At 53.0% G+C, this 21,570-nt stretch overlaps 1 protein-coding gene across 1 annotated transcript in view; it reads left to right on the top strand.

Annotated features, from left to right (window-relative positions):
- The window catches only part of AGAP3 (ArfGAP with GTPase domain, ankyrin repeat and PH domain 3), a 129,385-nt gene that overhangs the window by 83,778 nt on the left and 24,037 nt on the right, over positions 1–21,570 (top strand). The window contains 1 exon segment of the mRNA XM_032182154.1: positions 2,879–3,047. Coding sequence (XP_032038045.1) covers positions 2,879–3,047 — 169 coding nt within the window.

Below are 21,570 nucleotides of genomic sequence, written 5' to 3'. Positions count from 1 at the left end.
GGAAGAGGGTCAGAAGAGGGTCTTTCCCAGCCCCTCTCAGGATGTTCAAGCCCCAGAGCATTTCTGTGCTGCATTTGTGTTCCCAGTGGCTTTTCCTTGGCAGCATTCAGGGCAATCCCTGCCTAGGCATCTCTCCTCTTCCGTCTTGTTTCTGTCCTGCCCCTGCCCCACGTGGGATGGGAGGAAGTACCACAGGGGTTAGCAACCTTTTATTTTTTGTTTCAGTGGGGATGTCTGCTCCACATGTGTCTGTGCCCCACTGGGTGAAAATTGCAGCTCTGGCTGGGTCATACTTCTGATTTCACCACCCAAAAGCTTCCTGACAGGGCTATTCATCTGCTTTTGAGTGTTTATCACTGTCCTTGCTTCAGGATCTGTATCTCAGCACCTCCCGTCCCACTTTGACATGTGCTGACTGGGACTCAGGCTGAGGCCGTGGGTGTGCAGGGACAGGTCGATGGGGAGTGCTTAGGGAGCTGTGTCCAGCCCTGACCAAGTCCTCTGCAACTTGGCAATGGGAGCGTGTCAGCCTCGGCTGGAGGCTCAGACCTGTGCTTGGGTCCTCGGGAGCTGTGCGTCCCCGCTCCCTGGTGCTGCCTCCTTTCTGGAGCAGGCGGCAGCTTTACAGACTTTGCAAGCAGGACGTCTGCAGCTGGAGCTGTGGGCAGCAGCTCTGCCTGAAAGTAGAAGTGGCTGGGGGCCCGTTGGCTGGATTCAGCACAGATTTCCTCATTGCATCTCTATTTCTCTTACCTTTCCGCGCGTGTGTTAAGCGACAGGGAAAGAACAAGTTTTATGAGAAGACTGGTGCAGTTTCGTATCACTTCCCCAAAGCCTTGGAGAGTAAGTGCTTCTGCTCGTGAGGAAGGCGTATGTGGTTCAGCCCAGCTTCACTGGCCAGGCTGTGCTGTGCTGCACAGAGCTGGAGAGAAAGCATCTCCCATTTTGCAGCCAGTGGAGCCATTCACACAATCACCTTCTGTTAATTCTATCTGCAACATCAATTAAATTGTTTGTAGAAACTAATTGAATGTGGCTTAATCACACATCTTAATAGCTTTCCACGCTTTGAACTCGTTGTTAATTCCAGTAATAAAATGAAATGAGAGAACTGGCTGGGTAATTAGCGAGGAGGCTTGGGAAGAAATTGCTGTTTTATAGCATGTAATAAAAGCAGTGCGCTGGTGACCGCTCTCTCCGGCAGGCAGCCGGCTAGCGCAGCAATTGTGCTGAGTTAGGGAAAATCCTCCAGCCCCTCCGAGATTCCCTGCCCAGGGGTGACACCGGGCTCCCACCCAGCCAGGAGCAGCTTGGAGAAGCGTTTGCCTGGGATGGTTTTCTAGGAACTGCCCGGGGCACCAAAGGGCACGTGCATGTCTTGACTGTCTTTTAAGGTCAAGTCACCCAGCAGTGGGAAGCACAGGAGGGTGTGCTGCAGTGCTGCCACGTCTCTTGGACGTGCACTGAGAGCTGGGTGCCTTCACAGGGGTCAGCAGAGAGAGAAGAGTTCAGAGCAAGACCCTGAGGTGCTGCTGAGCAGTGGTAACCCATGCAGACAGCCACCTGAACCGCAGCATTGCCTGCACAGCCCTCTTTACCCGCTTCTTGGAGTCCAGGACTGGGGGAACGGCTGCACTTAACCGATCTTCTTCATGCCTTTATCTCCAGTTTGGAAGCAGACAATTTACACAGGCACCAGCTCCAATTTAATCCTCTTGGTGACCTCCTTGTGAACTGGAGCAAGCCCAATGCTCTCTGCAGCAGCTGCGGCCTCACCCCACACGGTTGCTGCCTCTCATCTCCCCATCGCAGCGTGTGCCCCCGGAGCAGGGAGCCAGGGCACCCAGACCCCACGCTGGGGTGAGCCTGGGGAGCTCCCTGCAGAGCCCACAGGGCTGGGCTGCCGCTCCCAGAGAGCCAGGCAGGGCCTCGGGGCTCTGCAGAGGTCACAGTGCCCTGGTCTTTCCCATCCAGGAGCATGGGGGGTGCTAGGGGAGGGCTGCAGCATGCTGCGGGGCAGGGGAAGGGGTGGAAGAAATGGGGCAGGACACGGCGCTCAGGACTGGCCACAGGTCTGCAGGCTGGTTTTGATTAAAAGGTGAGGTACTTCTAGGAGGCAGAACAACATTCACAGTCTGCACATGGAGTTCTTGGCTCTGCAGTAGCCTTCCAGCAGGAAAGGTGAAAGCACCAAGTCTGGGGTAGCTTAGAGCCATGTAGGTGAGTGGATGAGAGAGTTGTGCTGAGCTGTTTTTTCTGGGCTTGAATTTCAGTAGCTGGGACCTGAGAGGGAATTTCTGGTTATCGCATTACCTGCACTGGTGTGGTACATTGTTAGCAGCTACGTCTGAGTGTTGTGATTAAAAAGACAGCGAATGACAGGAAGGAAGAACTGCCTGCCACCGATGCGCTCTTCTGCACCATCTAGTCTGATCCCCGGCCAGGTTTTCACAAATGGCCCCGTCATGGCCTCTGAGTGCCCCTGGCAACGTCCTGGCCTCGTTCGGTGAGAGCTGACGGGGTCTGGGTGCTGGAGGCGATGGCTGGTGCTTCCCTGGGGCCAGTCCCAGCTCATCATGGGAAGGAGGCAGATCGGTGCCCAGGCTTTGCCTCCGTTTTGTCAGAAGACATCTCGCTGCGGACGCTGGCAGAGTCACAGGGTCTGCTGCTTCTGCCCCACCTGGCTTGGTGCTTCAGTGCAGTGCAAGGAAAGCAGCACGTGCTGAGCTCCCGGCACCTCCAGGTTGCTGGCTGTTAACCAGGAGCCACGTCGATAGTTGGAGCCGGGTTTTGGCTTTGATTGAGTGAGTGAGAGGGGAGCTGAGAGCAACTGGCCAGGGCAGGGCTGATCTCGAATCTTTCCGCCTCTCTGCTGCAGGACTACATGCAGAACGTCCATGGGAAGGAAATCGATCTGCTGAGAACCACCGTGAAGGTACCGGGCAAGCGGCTGCCCAGGGCAACGACGGCGGCAGCGCCCAGCGCGAGCCCCAAGGCCAACGGGCTGGCAAAGGAGCGGAGCAGCACGCAGCTCACGGGAGGCACAGGTAAGAGCTGGTGTGGGTGCAGAGCTGGGGCCAGCTCGCGCCACTGGCAGCGCCTGGCTGGGCTGAGCCAGCAGCAAAAGCAGTTGTGGAGATTCTTGCTGTCACCGCTCTCTGAGTGCCTTGGAGGGGTGTTGGCATTGCTGTGCAGAGCTCAGGTAGGCTGCCCGCTGGGGCTGCGCTGGGAAGTGTACGGGACAGGAGGGAGTAACAGGGCTCTAACTACCTGCATGAGCTCCCTGAGAGGAGGCAGCCAGTCTCACGAGCTGCTGCGCGTGGAGGGAGCTGGTGTTCCCTAAAACCAGGGAAACCCCTGCCAGGGATGTCTCCTGATCCCTGCAAAGTTCTGCTCTCTTCCTCTTGTGGTCCCCTTTTCCTTCTCGCTTTTCCCTGGGGACGTAGTGATGTGAGGGGGGTGTTTTGTGAGTTCTGTCTTCCCATGTGAAGTGGAAAGACAGAAAAAAGGAAAGTTTGTGAGTTCTGTTTTTCCATGCACACTTAAGAGGCACAGCTGCCTCCAAGCGTGGGGAGAGGGAGGGGGCAGGCCGGGGGCTCCATCTTTCTCCTGGAGCTTGTGCCACACTGCCTCTGCCCCTCCTGCCCCAGGAGGTATCACACCCTGCCCCAGGGAGGTATCAAACTTAGAGATGTCCTTCCTGAACTTCCAGGGCATCGACAAGTCTCTTCTTTGTCCTTGGGGTACCCTGGCCCAGGACAGAAGGTTTCCTCATGCATTCTTCTTCCCAGAGCACTGCTGGCAGTGGTCTAATAGGGCAGAACATGAGGATCTCTCCACTCTGCAGGGTAACAGGGAGGTGCTGATAACGCTGCTGATAATGGAAATCCGTGATAATCTGGTGCTGTGCACTGTGCCACGGAGAGGGGAGTTGGGTCACCCCATCCTGGTTTCTGCTCAATGCTCCGCACCCTGGTTGTGTCGTGCGGCTGGGCCTTGGCACGGTGCTCCCAGCCCTGGGGCCTGGTGGACGTGGTGCTCCCAGCTCCAGGGCTGGGCCTTGTGGACTCGGGTGCAGCTGCAGGGAGCACCAGGAGCTGGCTGGGGTCCGCAGCATCACGCTCAGCACAGGCAGAGGCACGTGCTGGTGTCGCTGCCTTCACGTGGTGCCAGCTGTGAACCTCTCTGAACCCATACTGCTGGTTCTGTAGAGCCAGGCTTGGTCTGCAGATCAGATAAACTGCCAGTGAATGACTGCAATTACTCTATTTTTTGACCAAGGACATGCAGCTGAAAATTCTGCCTGTTTTCTGCCACTGCTCTCCACTGTTCATTGTCATTTCTTCACCGCCACCTCCGTACACCCTCAGCATGCATGAGTTCAGTAACAATTGCACGTAGCACTTCTCAGACACATTCCTAGGGTGCTTTGTCTGATGCTCGTACTTACAGAAGGTTATCAGAACTGCAGCAAGAATCAAAGACAGAACACAGAGAAGCTTCTGGTGATGTCAAACCCAATGTCCGTGTCACCCCGTGTCCCGCTTTCAGCAGTCATCTCAGCCCTGTTGGGCTCACAAGAGCAGATCGAGATGTGACTTGATTACTGATCCTGCTGCTTGGAAAACCAATGCCTAGAAGAAAGCTCTGTGCGGGGCCTTTCGGCCTAGTTGATGAAGTTTGAGGAGATGCAGTGTCTGGAGGCTGATGTTAGAGCAATTTAAACTTGAGAGGAGATGTAGTTCCCTTACAGGGAGGGTAATTAAACATGGGAGTGGTTTATCTGGGGAGCTGGTGGACTTAGCACTGCTTGAAGCCTCTAAAATGAGATTAGTTATCTTTCTACAAGTTATGCTTTAATCCAACTCGCATGTGTAGCTGCATGCATGCGTGCAGGGGATCACACTGGATAGGTACAATGGTCTTCCCTGTGATCTTCCCTCATGTAAAAGCCATGAATTTGAGAAGCCCTGGTCACCGCCTTTTCCCTGGGCCCCTGAGCAGAGCATCACTACCGTGCCACCCAGAACACATGCACAGAACACATGCATGAGCACATTAAGACAGCAACCTTAATCAGTTTTTTTGTGCCTTGGCTTTGGGTGGTTGTCTGCAGTGGTCAGAAAGGCTTTTCTGTTATTTTTTTTTCTCCTGGTACACAAGTGGTAAGATGTTTTCTGAGAATATTTTTCAACTTGCTCTCATGCCTCCAAGACTTACTGCAGCTCACAGTTCAGTCACCATGGTAAGTGCTCTGACATGATAGAAATCTTTGAGGTGACTCGCTCATAGCCCTGTGTGATGCAGGGTGCTGGATTTGGGATCAGTAAAGAACCTGCCCTGCCTCAAACTGGCAGGGACTGTGCCCCTTTGCTGCCTGTGGGACCAGGAGCAGGACTGTTACTGGGGTCTGCTGAACATTTCTCTTCTAATACATGTTTTGGTCAGCTGGAGCATCTCAACATTTCCAGTTTTCTGCCAGTGCCTGGAATATTGGTGGATTTGATCAAAGTTTTGGAAGTTGGTTACTGAGAACTCTGAGGACTCCTGGGCTGTCCTGGCAGAACGGCCCCTGCTTTTCTGTGCTTTTTTCCCCTTCAATTTCCAACTAGAATGTCCTCTTAACCTTAATTCCTGTGTGAAATTTTATTGGTAAAGAGACAAACGAGAGGCAGGAGAGTAGCTGAGATCCAGCATAGGACCTGTTAATAGGTTCCGAGCTAGCTAGGAGCAGGTAACCAGCAGTGGTACAACATGTAAGGTTGAGCAGGCGAGCCCCTCCACGTCAGGCAGTCCTGCAGCGTGGATGGCTGCTGTGGGACCCCTGCGGGTTGCTCTCTGTGCCTGATGCAGGCAGTGCAGGCAGCACAGTGTGTGGCATGAGTCTAACAAGCGCCTGGGCCAAAGAGGGGAAGCCCAGCGCCCAGACTCCGAGAACATTTTGGATCTGCCTCCCTGAAGCCTCTCCCCTACGTCCAGTTGTTTCAGCGGCACCTTTCTGCCACCTTCCTGTCCTGTCGGTTTTCTTTGGAGCCTTGTTGCAGACCACACCGACCTGCCTGATCCTTTGAAATCAGGGTTTGCCCCAGCCAGCTGCCGAGCTGTTGGGTGCCCCTGGCGTGGTTCTGGCTGTGGCAAGGAGCCTCCTGGAGAGCACCCGGAGTGCAGCGCAGGTCGGGACCTTCCAGCGTGCAGCTTGGCACAGCCCTGGGAGGGAGAGCCGACGTGTGGGCAACAGCTCCGTAGTGCCACTGGGCCTCAGGACCAGCATTTGGTGCCTGGTGGTGTGCGTGTCCCCAGGGACCTGTCTGGGGCTTGCCGTGGTGGGGCAGTGCCCTGGGGAGGGCTGGCACAGGCAGGCTCTGTGCTGGGCAAGGAGGAGCGACCAACCTGTGCGCACTGCTGTGCACCCAGGCTGGTGCAGGATTGGAAACAAAGGCCCCAGTGGCTCCCGAGTCCCACTGTGAAGGAATCCCTTCAGTGGCACAGATGTGCTGGGGACAGGGACAAAATCATTTGTGCCTTAGAGCCACCCCTCCTGTGCTCGGGATGGGAGGGTGCTGGATGTACATGCTCCACCTTCCAGTAGTCACCATCACAAGACTCAACTGATCAAGTGTCCTGCACCATCCTCCCTCCTCCAGGAAGCCCAGTGGCCTTATCCTAGGAGACACGTGGGGAAGAAGGGGCACATGGCACTGGGTTCCTCAAAAGCTGCAAGTGCACAGGGAGAGGGAGAGAGAGAGTGGGAGGGAGGGAGGAAGAGGGGGAGAGCTTCCCTTCATGCATGTCTTTGAGCCAAACATCTTGTCACCGAGATGAGAATATATTGTGGCTGATGTGCATGAAGGCTAAGAATATGCTAACAGTATCAGTGATAAGCAGATAGAGAGAGTAAATGTTTCTTGTGATTTGTAAAATGTTACTCTTAATACAAAAACAGTCCAGTAAGTGCTTGGAGTAGCAAAGGGACCAGCTCCTCAATATGATGTTAGGGTTGCACAGGCACAAAACGGGAGCGTAGTCAGACCCTGCTAGAAGGAGAGTGACACCATGGACAGCCTAAGGTTACGTGGAGAAGCACACCAGAGGGGAGATGAGGCTGTTGTCAGCTTCTGTGTTGGCGACAGGATCCGGATCAGTTAGCTGCCTGGTGCAGGGAGGGGTTGTGTGGAGCTGGACAGGGGCTCAGGCACAAAGCGATCTTGCTGGGTGATGCCGACTGTGTTACTGCTTTTACCCTTTGTGGCAATTTCTTTTTGGACTTGGAGTGAAAAGTCAGATGTTTCAGTATTAGTGAATCCTCTCACTTTACAGTTAAGCATTCCTTATTGCTGGGGCAGGATGATCTGGGTTGGAAAACAGCGTGTTGCACGTCTGGAGGTGGCGAGTCAAAACGGAGCGGGGAGCACTGGCACCGGGGGGAGACCTGCGGGTGTGAGACGGGAGGAGGGCCCGGCTGGCTCCTGGTGAGGCCTGAGGGTCTGTGTGAAGGTGGCCGGTGCTGGTGTCCCTCTGTCAGGCAGCACTCGGCACCCTTCCAAACGCAGCTGAAGCAGGAGGCCGCCCGTGCTGTCAGATGCCGATGGGGTTCAGCACGAGCCTTGCCATGGCCCCATCCACGCTGCTCTGTGCAGCTCTGCCTCTGCCCCTGCTCTGTGTCCGTGCCATGGGCCGAGCTGATCCTGCGCAGCCCCAGCCCAGCTGGGGGGGAGCTGCTGTCCCCCTGCTGTCCCCCTGCCCAGCAGGCAGGCTGCTCCGGGGAGGGGACGCGGGAGCAGGCGCTGCTTTGCCGTGCTGGCTCTGCTCATCATGGGGCAGGAACAGGTCCTGTGGAACAAGGCACGTCCTTAAGTGCATGGCAATGTGCATCGCGTGGCCCGTGCCAAAACTCCTCCTCTACATTGTCCAGCTTTCCGTGTCTGAACTTCATATTAAAAGATCTTTTCAAGATATTTTCTTTCTCTCTTTGTTTTTTTTTCCATTTTTTTTTTTTTCTGAAAAACAGATTTTGTGGGCTTAACATGCCTCAGCAGTGGATTGATGCCACTTGATCCAGCGTGGGTCTGGGTCAGCTGAGTGCTGTGACCCTGGCAGAAGGTGGGTGTCAGTGTTTGCCAGCCAGATGCTCGGCTGTGTCCTGAACAGGTAGGGCATGGGATGTAGGAACGAGGCATCTGTTACAAAGCCAGTGGATGCTGCTCCTTTTTTCCTGACCCCTCTTCTGCCTGTGCTGCCCTCCTCTGTGAGCTTTTCCAGCTCCCAGCCATTCCTTCCTGCCTCCCTCTCTTCCTGGTGACTCCATCTCCTGCTTGTTTTACCTCTTTCCCAGTGCTGTTTGGCAGCTGGCGATGGGCACCCCGAGCACCAAAGAGGCATTGAGGTGCTCTCGTTCCCCACACCTGGTGCTACAGCACTGGGTGCCAAGAGAAGCAGTGGCAGCAGTCGTCCTGCTCATGCTGCAAACCAAGCTGCATGAAAAAAGGCACATACATTTATCCTGTTCGTGTCAAAGCCTCACAGAGACTTTGAAGAATCCACCTACATATCTCATTTTCTACAAATAGAAATGAGACCGCCAGAAGCACCTAGGTTAGTCAGAACATCCCAGCGTCTGGGTTTCTGGGTCGGATGTGTCCTAAAAAGACTTTCTTTGAACTGCTCGTAGAAGTTCTTCCCAAGTGGTGAGAGCTGTGGAGACTCCCAAAGTCTCAAAGAAAAGGCACCAGTGGATACTGGTCTTTGGAGAAAGTTGAGAAAGGGTTCTTGGCAATTACTGCTCGGTACTGTACACCCTCGGTTGGGTGAAGTAGTGCTGGCTATGCTCCAAGGATTTAAACTCCTGTTCCTCTTCACAGGGGAACGTTGCTTCTCCCACTCTTCCCCAGGGATCCCCAGATGAATCCTCTCTGCAGTTCAGCAAGCTCACCCTTTCTGCATTTTTACCCTATCTGTATCTTACTCACTACGTGTTTCTGGCTTGAAGAATGAAGGCAGCTCTTGTTTAGACTAGATGAAAAAGTATTTTTTAGTGGGGAAGGACAGATGGTAGCACAAGAAAAATATAGAGACAACGTCAATCATCATGAGAGGCTGGTCCCAGCACAGCTGCAGCCCTGAGCTGTTGATTTGCAGAGGTTTGCAGGGACTTACTCCAAACCCAGTCAACTCAGAGGGAAAATGCATGCCTGGAAATGTGGTACGTGCAATGCTCGTGCACAGGCTTATGTACACACTTCACATGGGCACCAGAGCACGTGAGCCTATTCCTTGGCACCTTATTGGAGCTGGGTGGTGTAAAAGGATGCCAATCAGCTGGACACTGGAAAACCTGCTCCCAAATTAGCAGTTGAAGTGCAGGGAAAAATCAGCAGATTGCTGAGGTCACTGTGAGCAGCTACATGGAGGCTGACAGCAAAACGCTGCCTGATCTCGCAGGCAGAAGCAGTGCAGATGCTCCACCTCAGGCAGAAATGCTGAGCTCATGCAGCAGTCCCCAGTGAGATGTTCTGGGCTAGGTGGCTTGGAGAGGAGACCAAAGAAAGCGTGCGTGAGCCAGAGCAGGGTGTTGGGGAGGAGGGTGGATGGGACAGCTCTGCCTGGTCCTGCACGGCGGTGGCTGTGTGCCGGGCTCCCCGGGAGCCTCCCAGTTTGCTGCCAGCGTGGGAGAGCAGGGATCACGCCTGTGCCTCGGGGAGGGCCAGCAGGAAGCTGAGCTGTGCCAAGCCTGCTCAGTGCAGGGCACGAGTCTTATGTGTGGGGGGAGAGCTGGAGGGGCTGATGCCACTTGGTGCTCTTCTCTCTGAAGAGCAGCCACGTGATTTGTCTTGTCGAGTACCTCGGGGCAGGCTGTGAGAGACCTCCTCCTCCTTTTCCTCCTCCTCCTCCTCCTTTTCATTTTCCTCCTCCTCCTCCTCCTTCCCCTCCTCCTGTAGTATTGGTTCTGTAGCCCAAGGAGAGCATTTTGAGCTTGTCTCTGGTGGTGGAGGCTCTGCTTGGGGTGCACGTTCATGCCCCACACCCTCGTTTGCCCTGCAGTGACGAGGACCCAGCTGTCCTCTGGCTGAGCTACGAGTACCTCCATCAGCTCCCAGCTCCCCATGCTGGAGCCAGCCAGGCTGCTCAGGCACATGCAGCCGAGCCCACCGTGAGCCCACCGTGAGCACCCCGTGAGCACCCCATGAGCCTGTCCCTTGGGGGCCGGCTGGGCAAGGGGAGCTTGCACAGGAGCCTGTGGGAGCCGTGCTGGGGCAGGAGCCAGAGCCGGGCTTCCACACAGCTGCAGGACTTGTGCTGGTGGCCAGCAGCACGTGTCCTTGTCCCTTCCAGAGCCAGGAGCCGGGGAGCGTGCTGGCACGGGGCGAGCAGGAGGAGAGCGCCTCGCCGGCACCCGGCTGGCCGCGGGAGCGGGGGAGCATCGCGGCGCGGGGCCCCCTGATGCTCTGCCTCTGCAGAGTGAGGGATTGGCTCCCCCAGGCCGGGGTTGCTGAGCCTGCTGTGATCATGTCACGTCGGGCTCCGTCGATGTTAACATCTCATTATCTTTGTTACTGTAATTACATTATCCGCTGCTTTATGCAGAATTATTCTCTGAGGACTAATTGATGGATCCATGTTTAATTCATTAATCATTAGCATCAAATTCGACAATTACAGTGCACACTGATTGTGGAATTTCAAATGTAATGAGGGAAGAATTAACAAAGAAAAGGGAAAACCTGTTTCCCTGGCATACCGCTGCTCGCCGTGGGGGACAATGACATTGAGGGAAGAAGAGGCAGCAGAGAGCAGGGTGGCGCGGGTCATGGCAGACAGGAGGCTGGTGGGATTGCCTTGTGCCTTTCTCCTGCTTGGGGCTGCACAACACATTCTTCCAGATCAGAGCAGGGCTGATAATCTCATACAAAAGAAAGGGCGCTTGGGCATTACCTAGGAGAATCACAGCTCTTGCTTCCTGAGCAAATTTACCACGTCCACCCCACAGCAGTCTGTGGGTATAGGCACAGAGCATCAGGCCCCGAGGTGGTGGGTTCTGGGGAGCACGGAGAACACCCCCAGTGTGTACAGCTGCTCCCTGACTGGCAGGGAAAGCCAAGTCAAGGTCTGGTGTCTTCAGAAGGAGCTTACTGCCCAAGAGCCTGTAGCTGGTCAGTTCTCTGCGTGCTACACAGGAATTTGTTGTGTGGGGCCCTTGAAGACATTCCACGCTTCTTCTTACAGCGTATGCCTACCTCTCCTTGTCTCTGCACTTCTCTGTGGGACCTTTGTTCCTCCCAGTAATGGGCTGAAGGGTTGTTTGTAGTCTGAGGATGAAGCACAGATCAGGGATTCAGTAGAATTTATCTGTAATTAATACATTTCATCATGAATCATGTATAAAATACTACAAATTCATATTTATATTATAAATATTATAAATTCACTATAGCATTCAGATGGTAACGCCTTACGAATGTTTATCTGGCTGCCTCAAGTAGGAGGATGCATCCAAAATGTGAAGTTGGAGCCACTGCATTCAATGCTGTGCATTGAAGAGAAGCTAGAAATTGCCTGGATTTCACAGGGAGAGGAGGAATCCGGCAGGAGCTCAAAGGGATTACGTGAGGCAGGACAGGTCCTACACACCTTGATGCCCGGTTCTTGCAGCTGGTGGAAGACCAAAGGACTGAGATAGGCTGGATCAGCTCGAGGTTGTATTTTCTAAGCGTACACTAGAGTTACGATGGATTCGTGTTTCCAAATGTTGTAACTCCGATCTCTCAGCTGTTATTATTTTTTCCTGAAGAAAGGGAACTGAGGCAAAGAGAAGACAAATCCAAAATCCTCAAAAGCATCCGTTGTGTGCCCCAAGTTTGGAGCCTAAGAGCTGCCGTTCTATCCCCAGGAACTTAGTCTTTTTTCAGCCCTTCAGAGTGTAGTTTTGAGCACTGAGCTCCTGTTTATCAGTCCTCAGAGTCCCCACCTGGGCACTCAGAACAGGAGGAACACATTATTAGTGTCTGTTTTTGACAAGTGTTGGTATAAGTGACTTGAACAGTAGCACTGGGAATTTTGCAGCAGGGTATGGATTAGATCCCAGGTCCCCAAAGGAAGCATTCAGCTCCGTAACCTTGGGTTGTCCCCGCTTTCCCTGCTGCCTTCTGCATTGTTCTTCTGGGCACCTTGATCCTGGAAGACATTTTTCAGAGGTCCTGCGGACTGGAGGGTACTTCACTGCCCTGTCACCCTCAGGTGCGTGCTGGCCCCAGCTCCTCTCCAGCCGTGTGGGCACCACGTGTTGGTGCCATGTGTTGGTCGCAGCGCCGCACGGTGCTGCAGGCAGTGGGACAGGGGCTGTGGAGCAGCAGTGGGTGAAGGTGTGCTGGCTGCACTGCACCCGTTGCTGCGGGTGTGAGGTGCTGCTGTATCCCACAGCACGTGTTCTTGTTTTGTTTCACCTGGAAGGCATCCATGTCGTGTGCTCAGAGACTGCTCAGCCACCTGAACCAAGGGAGCTGCCCTGGCCTGGGCTAGATGCTGACAGAGCTCCGAGGCCATCGCTCCCAGAGCAGGACCAGAGCTCCTGGCGGAGCAGGAATGGTGGAGTGGCCCTGATCCAGTGCCCCCTTCCTGCCCTCTGCAAACTCTCACCTGGGTGTGCAGGGAATGCAGGGTATCTCCCAGTGCCTCCCCCTGCAGGGTGCCTGCTGTGGGCTCAGCCTCGCTGCTGCAGGAGCTGAGCTGCGGCCACAGGTAAGGTGCTGTTGCTGTCTGTCCACGCACAGCCTCCAGCAGGAAACTGATTTCTGGACAAGGGGCCCCGTCCTGCTGAAAGGATTCACCATTACCTGTCTGTGGTGGCTGACAGTATTCCATACATCGTAAAAGTGTTCATTTTCTGTGTGTTTTACAGAGACCACGAACTCCGGCCCGTCCCCAGCTCTCACCCAGCAGCACGTGCCCTGGACGTGCAGGGGGATGCTGGGCAGAGCAGCCAGCTGCTGCCAGCCCTGTCTCTGGAGGCTGGCCATTTGTGGGCCACCTCGCCGGCTGCCAGGCTCCATGGCCCCCTTGCAGCAGCGACCCAGGTTGTCTCTTGGTTGGGGACTCCCAAGTGACTGGCAGACTGCTGCTGTCTCTGGGTTCTTCCATCCGCAGAGCAGGCACGGTTGTGCAGAGCGCTGCTGCTTCCCGGAGGGGCACTGCAGCACTGGCACTGCAGCGTGCTCTGTGCCCTGCATCCCGGTGGTGAGGGATGGTGCGTTGCCGTGCTTCTGAAATTGCTGAGCAAGGCCGCTGCCACAGGGTGCTACCAAGATGTGCCACGTCACGGTGGCAGTCGTATTTATGGTACTGCAACATACCGCATCCTGAGGTTTAGGATGGTTTTGTCTCCCTTCAGACAGTCAGCTGACTCATTCTAGCCTGTATGTAGGCAGCTGGATGATTTTTCCAGACTAACTCTGTCCTGGTGGGAGGAAGGAAATGCTTTCTGCTAGTGATGAAGTCAGATAAGCAAAGTGTTTGAGGTTTATCTGAAATGGTGAAGGTGTATACCAGCACCGCAGGTCTGAATTGGGGCATGCTGTGGTACATCAGCTGAGACTGCTGATCTGTTGGTTGTAAAGTGGAAAGGCACACTGAGCTCTCAGCTGAGTTATCCTGGACTCTGCATGAATATGCAAAGTTGTTACCGAGTTGTGCAAATTGGATTGTTCTTGCACCAGCCAGGAGAGGAGAGGTGGGGGTGTATCTGAGGCAGAGCAGCACGGAGCCGCTCAGATGAGATCCGTTTTGAAAACCTGGGTTGTGTACAGTCCACAGCAGCGTCTTGCCTGCCAGCCTGCATTCTCCAGGATCCATCCTCATCACATGTGCAGACCATTTTATCTGCACTCCAACTCTGAGGTGAAAATACTGGTAGTCTATTCAGTCAAACAGAAAAATTATTGCTGCTGTACCATTTTCCAGCCTTTCTGGAGTCTGCAGACATTTGCAAAGATGTTACTGTTCGCAGAGAGACGATTACCCAACTGTCTTCGGTGTGTTAAGTAGCTTCAGCTCTCGGTTTCCGTAAGGCCATCGTGCTCCTTTCCTCAGAGCATGGCTTGTCTGTGGAGCCAGTGAGCCTGGCACTGGGCCTGGGAGCAGAGCTGCCCACTCCCACCATTTCTCGGAGCCATAAAAGCTGTCTCCTTATCGTGAAAGTGAGGTTTCAGCTCCTGCGTGGCACGTGCCCAGGGTTCTGTACGTGCATGGGGAGAAGGGCAGCACCTTCTTGCTTTGGGCTTTATTTTCCAGAAATCTGGCTGCTGTTCTCAATTTTGACCTGCCAGTTGTAGAGGTTTCTGTCCAGAACCCCTTCCATGTTTGCCTGTCTTCTAGCAAGCTGCTCCCGTGTCCCTCTGTTCTGCGTGCACACCCGGAGCCTTGCTGCTGGGGAGGTTACAGCGCTCAGCTCCCTGCACTCGGGCTGGACATCACGGACCCTCCTCGCTGTGATTTTTCTCAAAAGGCCACTTCTTTGATGTGTGACAGGCTCTCTGGATAGTCCTCTCCCAGTTTTCACCCTCACTCACAGCTGTCCTCCAGCATACCCAACCTTTCTACTTTTTCATTCTCCAGTCCAACAGCCCAGCTCTCGGCACCTGTGCAGGGATGGGTGGTCAAGTGTGTTTGCACAGCCACCTGCCTCGTCAGCCCTAGGTTACTACTCACCCATTTCTACTCACACAGGCCCTGCAGCAAGGCCAGTCTTCTCAGTCACCGAGTGGTGTATTGCAGCTCCAGTCGGGCCCATCGCTCACCACAGACGATCTTTAGGCCCTGGCCCTGGTGTGACTCACATGCAGTCGGCAGCCTTGTCCCTAGGAGCAGGCAGGGCAGGCGTGCTCAGACCGCAGAGCATCGCTGGGTGGGCTCCATCCATCACCCGTGCTCAGAGGAGGTGCAGCACCTTGATCTGGGTGCTCCGCCGTCCCCCCAGGAAGGACCCGCGATCGCAGCCCTGTGCTGCAGAGGTGGCCGCTGCTGCTGAGAGCATCCAGCCCCATGACACCACCACAACCCGGCTCTGCAGCACGTCGGGGGGCCAGGGGGGCTGTTTGCCCCTGGTCCCGGTGAGACCGTGCCCAGCTGCCTCCCCCGGGGGCACGAGCGGGGCCGGGCAGGGAGCAGCTGGGGGAAGGGGAGCACGGGGGGAGCTGCCAGTGCCTGCTCCCCCCACCTCGGCTCTGCCCTCCCTGACGGGAAACCAGAGATTGATTTTCTCCAGCCCAACAGTATAATCACTAACCCTAATTAGAGATAATTACTGGGACTTGATACACTTATTACTTGCTAGAACACTAAAGGAGCTGAGCAGGGAAGAAGGCCTCGGAGAAAGTGAGGAGGAGAGGAACAGGGAAGAGAAAAGAAGAGGGCAAACAAAACGCTGATGATCAGAGCCCTGCCCAGGGACGGTGGAAGTGCTGAGGGAAGCCAGATGGGCTCACGGCTTCGTGGCGCAGGGGAAGCGAGCCAGACCCGTCGGCTGCGGTTGCAGCAATGAGCATTCTGCATTTCTGAACATCTGGCTGGGGGTGTCTTGCACAGGGCACCTGGAAAAATGAAGAGAGTATAATTAGTAGCCACCTGTGAAAATCTCAGTATAAATAACTTGCCCAGTGTTGCCAAGGAAGGCTGGGGTAACAGGGTAGCTGGTATTCTTCCATAGAGGACCGAGGACCTTTTCCTCTTCCAGACTTCTTTTCCTTCCACACAGGCCCCACCTGTGCTGCAAAGAAGAGGATTCTTCCTGAGGGGCACACAGCCTGGTGCCTGGGGCTCTGTTCTGGTGCTGGGCAGGGAGGTGCCCTGGGGGGCAGTGCAAAAACCCATTGCTCGCAGGAGAGGGGCTGCCATCCTGGGCTCGCTGGAAGTAGAGTTTTTCATAGGAATGAATCCTGTTGTTGAGGCTCTGCCTGGAGCCACAGGGTGGATCCGTGCTCTTTGCTCTACGCAGTCTGGTGGGCAGAAGCCTTCAGCCTCAGGTCCTAGGGACCTGTGCAGCACTTCAGGCTCTGATGATGCTGTCCATGCCGGGTCATGATGTTACTGTGTGTTAGCCTCAGTGGGCAAAACAAGCGGGAGTGTATGAAACATGTTATGAGCAAACAGCTTTAGACATGGAAGTTATGTAAGAAAATAAAATGCAATTCTAGCTTAAGCTGAAATGGTCTTTTCAGCTGCTAGCATTCGTGAGCTGTGTGCAAATGCTTTGGGATGGTTTTTCATCGTTCGCAGCAACGTTTGTGCAGGTCCATGCTTCTGCAGCAAACCCAGAGAGTTCGGGGTTTGCTTCCCTCCTTACTTGAGGTTTATTCCAGACTCAGCTTGCTGCTGCAGACTGTAAATGCAAATGGTGATTTGTAGCATTGCAACTCGTCATTAATGTCAGCCTCCCACCCCAGCCATGGTGATCTCTTTTGGACTTTTCAGCTGCACAGCATTTCTTCTGTTTTGTATTTTAAGCAGTGTAACTTGTACATACATTCTCTGTAGCTTATGATTTCAGGTTTACACAGAGAATGAGTGACACCTCTGGTCATATTAACAGACCAGAAGAGAGAACCAAAACAAGCAAGATTTTTTCATCCACTCCCTGTTTCTCATTCCCAGCACTTTGGTTTGTTTGTCTCAGAAACAGTTTCTGAAGTATTTCACTAAAACATGTTGGAAAGTAATTTACATTATCATGGTGATATCACTGGAGGACTTGGGCAAGAGACACAAGAGGCTCCTCAGCTTTTCTGAATCCTGCAGATTCAAAGAACCAGTGCAGCCCCTGTGGAAAATGCTGTAGTTACCCTTACCTAAGCAGGCACGGAGGACAAATCACAAAACTAAAAATCAGTAGTGACTTAGGTACATGTAACCCTTGACTCCGTTGTACTGTGTTCAGGCAAAGTAGAATTCAAATCAGACATAGAGTATTGAACACGCAGACACACACACAGATACAGGCATGCACGCAAAAATATATATCTGAGCCAATTTCACAACCCTGAAAGCAATTATGAGCCAGATCATTTGGGAGAAAGAACTTAAACAGAAAAAATGTGGAGCATAATTAGGAGTTTTAAAAGAACATTTTACATTTACCAAAAAGTTAAAAGAAAGGCTGCACTGCTTAAGAACATATTAATCTAGGTTAAGAGGAGATGTGAACTGTTCACTCTCCCTCTGTCCAGATAGTGACAGAATGCACAGGAACAAAAGCAAGTGGAAGGGAATAAGCTGTATCGTGCTAAAATATTTCATACATCTGTGTATCTGTATATGCATGTATATAAAAAGCAATAAAAGTAACAGCATAATAAAGTAATCAGTAGGCATTGAGTAGAAGTTGGAAGCTGCAGTAGGTAGATAATTGATAACACAAGTGTGGTCCTGCATGGCCAGCTGGAACCACGGGTAGAGGCTTTCCTGCCATTTAGCCCTTTGCCAGAGCTCTGCAGACTAACATCCGCCACAAGTGATTAATTATGAGCAGTCCTCGAAGTGACCCTTTTGGCTTTGTGGGAAGCATTCCAGCTCCTGACGTTCCCAGACTTGCTCCGGTTACAGACACACAAAAGGTTTGTTTCACCATTTTATTTGGGTTCATTGCTTGCAGAGCAGTTGTGCACCTTGTGCCAGCCAGATCCCCCACTACGTTCAGTAGCAGCTGGATTTAGGGAAGAGGTTAGATACATTTGGCAAATCGGGTTCTTCATTAAGAACACAGAAACAAAGTCACCACCGAGATAGGAATACCAGCAAACCCACAGTTGTGTGCCGCTCTCCACCATTTCTCCACGGGGGTATCAGTGCCTCAGCTGATGGGGAAGCTGACACTGCACACCACATCTAAGAGCTTCTTGGAGTGGGGGCTTTTGCCTGGGTTTGTCATCTTTGCTGCCTTTCTCCTCAAGGGAAAGCTTGCTTTCCTTCTCTCCCATAGCCATGTTAGTTGCAGAAAGATAAACCTTGCATTTTGGCTCCACCTCCAGCACAGATCCAAACGCTGAGCTCAAAGCAGCTCCTGTGTCCTCCTTGTGCTTTGTCCTCTTCTGGTCTCAGAGGTGCAGCATGGAAATGCAGCAGCACCTCCTTCTCCCCTACCAGATGCGTTTGGACTTGAGGCTTCCCTGTACTTGGTGGGCCTCTGCCGAAGTGGCTGCCCTGTCCTCAATATTGCGATGGCTGCTGTGGTATTTTTTAGCTCATGCATCATGAGAATAGTCGCTGTTCATGCCTTACCAGCTTCTTAATCTTCATCTTTTGCATGTTCCATGGAGACCTTAAATAACGTCTGAATTTAAGTGATGGATTTAGTGTTTGAAACTCTTCTCTCAGCTCACCTTCCCCCTTCTTTGCTGATTACAGGAGCGTACACCATGGTGGTTGCACAAGGGTTACAAGAAAAGTAACCAGCAGAGTTAAAAACAGTGAAAAGTTTTTTTCAAGTTTATTAGGAACTAATGAATCCTAAAAACAGTGTTGGTTCATTACTATATGGAGATAATAGAACGTGTAATAAAGAAAAAAAAAAAAAAAACACGTTCAGTAAACACTTCTGTTTGGTATGTGGGAAGAGGCAAGATGATGTATCTTATCACAGAATGATGAATTCTTCATATTCCAACTGTAATTAGGAAGCAAATTAAACAGCAGGTAGGAGATTTAGACATGTTTGAATCAGCAAGTGTGAATTATTTAATTCAGGAATTTTAGAAAATCTGGTCAAGGTCTTTCTCAAATGTTTATTGTGACTGTATATTTGGGGATTGGGAGGGCTTCTAGAGGGCTAAAGCTCATGGATTTTGGGTGTTCACAGTAAGAGGTTGAAACCAATAGGTTGGAAAAGGCTTAGAATATCTGTAAAAACAATGAAATGCTTGCAGAATGCACCTTGTAATGAAAAAAACAAGGAGCTCTATTTGCTTAGTTTATCAGCGAAAAGGTTAAGAGATTATTTCAACACTGTTTGTAAGTACCTATATAGAAACAAAAATTTGATAATAGAGAGCTCTTTATTAGATAAAAATATACCAAGATCCAATGACTGATAGCTGAAGCAAGACGATTCAGACTAGAAATAAGGTGCAAATTTTAACGGTGTGAGTAATTAACCATCGGAACAACTTATCAAGAGTTACTGTGATTTCTCTGTCACTGACAATATCATAATCAAGATGAGAAGATTTTCTAAAAGATATGTTGTAGGAGTAAATTAATGGAAGACTCGTGATGCAATTTTACGCTATGCAGAAAAGATCAGGCAGCCGAGGTCTGCTCCTGGCTGTTTCTGACCACGCTGCCCAGTGCTGTGCAGCTGCTGCCCAGGCTGGGTTCACGGGGTGCCCACAGGTACCTGGGTTCACGGGGTGCCCACAGGTACCTGGGTTCACGGGGTGCCCACGGGTACCTGGTTGTGCTCCCACAGGCTCTGTGTGCTGTGGCTGGGCACTCGGTGTGGGCAGGGCACAGGCTGGAGCAGGACCGAGCTGCTGCAGCTGCCCACCGTTCCCCTGCTGATGGAGTGCTCCTGGGGTCTGAGGGGCTTGGGGAGCAGCCACAGCTAATTCCTGCTTGCAGGCTTCTGCAGTTTGCTGGGTTCCTGCTGACTGCACACGGAGCAGCCACCATCTGAACCAAAGATGAGTTTAGTGTGTCAGCGTGAGGTGCCGTGGCTGATCTCACATGCCTGTGAGGTCCTCACAGAGGCGTCTGGACTGTGCAGAGCTGTTTCTCCTGGCGGCTGCTCCCAGCACAGGGCAGTGCTGGTCGGAGCTGGCTGTTACATAACCCCTTACCACATGCATATGTCCAAAAATGTGCTCTCCAAAGACTTCGCTAAGAAAGGAGGGAGATTCCGCTTGTGTCAGAGCATCTGTGAGGCCCAGTGAAAGGCAGTGGCTCCCACTGTGTGCAAGCTGGCAGATCCTGATGGCCTTGCTAAGAAGCAGGGCTGGGAAACCTCAGTTGCCTGCAGTTTGGATCAGTGATTTCACACAGACATTCGCTGTTGGCAGAACTGGGAAGGACATCTGTCATCCCAGATCATGTCCCACCAGGCTTGTGGGGCTGTCTAGGTGCTTGCTTGGCGTTGTGGCCACCTCCCAAGAAGACCTTGCTGTTGTGTCTTTCAAATGACGTGTCTGTATCTTGGTGTGTTTCAGTCTTGTTACCAGTAGGAATAGTTCAAGAGGAAGGAACTGAAAGCAGCAGGTACTGTGTGGTTCACAAAACCAACCTGATGTGGATGCTTCTGGCTCTGGACGTGCACTGGAGGGGTGGGGGCAGCTTTGAGAAAGGCAGCCGTGGGGTGCTCCCAGGATAGCTGCATTCCTGCGCGCGTGGCAGCTGACCGCCCATTGATGGGAAGCGGTGAATTATGTCCTTACCAGCAGGGATTTCACAGGCAGGCAGCCTAACTAGGCTCATTGGCTTTTGCTTCCCCTCAAGAACCAGTTGGCCTCTAGGAACTGAGGAGTTTCCCACCAGCTGGAGGTGGGTTTCCATCCAGCCCCCTGCTTGGAGTGCAGGGCTTCTGCGGCTGTACCACGCACGTGGCTTCTGAGGAGGCTCTGGGACGTGCTCTGGCTGCAGACACCAACAGAATCCCTGAGAGTCATTACACGTGTGTGACTTTCAGTAATTCTAGCTTTTAGGGAGGATAAATGGTGATCACTTGGCAGCAAGTACCTTAAAGTTTTGTTTAATGGGAGGTGGTAACGGTTGGTCTTTCGGACAGGGTTTGGCAGATAGCTCCTAGTGGTGTGCCGAGAGTGCTATTAGCCTGTTGCAGTGCAAAACAAAGTGAGGTCTGCTCAGCGCCAGGGTGCCCTCCCTGGGACATCTCCATCACCATCTCATACCTTATGGCCTGCAGCCTCTGCTGCAAAGCTGCCTCTTTGTGGTGTGTGGAGGAGGCATCCCTCTCCCTGCGCCAGAGCAGGGCCAAGGCCTGTGCTGTACTTGGCCATAGAGCAAGGGGACTTCCCAGGCTGCTGCCCTGCTCATGCTGCTTTCACTTTGTACCACACCTGGGCCCCTCGAACAAACCCTTCCTGCACGCCGCAGCCGCCACTCATCACGTCAGCCCGGGAGAGCCGGGGAGTCCCCCCAAAACATAACCACAGGCAACCGGCCAGCCGTGCCCTAGTCCCTGGGTGGGGATGTCGGGGGATCAGTGGGTTTGTGTTTCTGGGGGCAGCAGAGCATGCCAGCAGGCTGAGCTAAGATGGGGTGTCCGGCCAGCCTCCCGACTTTGCTGCAGAAATGGCCAAAAACAGCTGCCACCATGGCATCAGCCAGTGCTGGTGGTGACTTCACACGCAGATAAATAGCACTTTGGGATAATCCAGCTGAGACATGATGAACGCGCACAGAACTGAGGCCAAGCTATATCCACAGGATGAGGCCCAGTCTCCTGCTTAGGCAAAGATGATGACCCCATCCATGACTAATTGTGCAGGGCCAGAACACAGCTCCGGCACAGGAACAGAGTGAAGCTCTCTCCAGACAGCAGTGACCGGGTCAGAGGTCTGCGCCTTCAGATTTCAC

Source organism: Aythya fuligula, chromosome 2 (genome assembly GCF_009819795.1).
Source record: "Aythya fuligula isolate bAytFul2 chromosome 2, bAytFul2.pri, whole genome shotgun sequence".
In the NCBI taxonomy this organism is placed as follows: Eukaryota; Metazoa; Chordata; class Aves; order Anseriformes; family Anatidae; genus Aythya; species Aythya fuligula.
The sequence above is the reverse complement of the archived record's forward strand: the minus strand, read 5'-3'. Positions and strand labels throughout refer to the sequence as shown.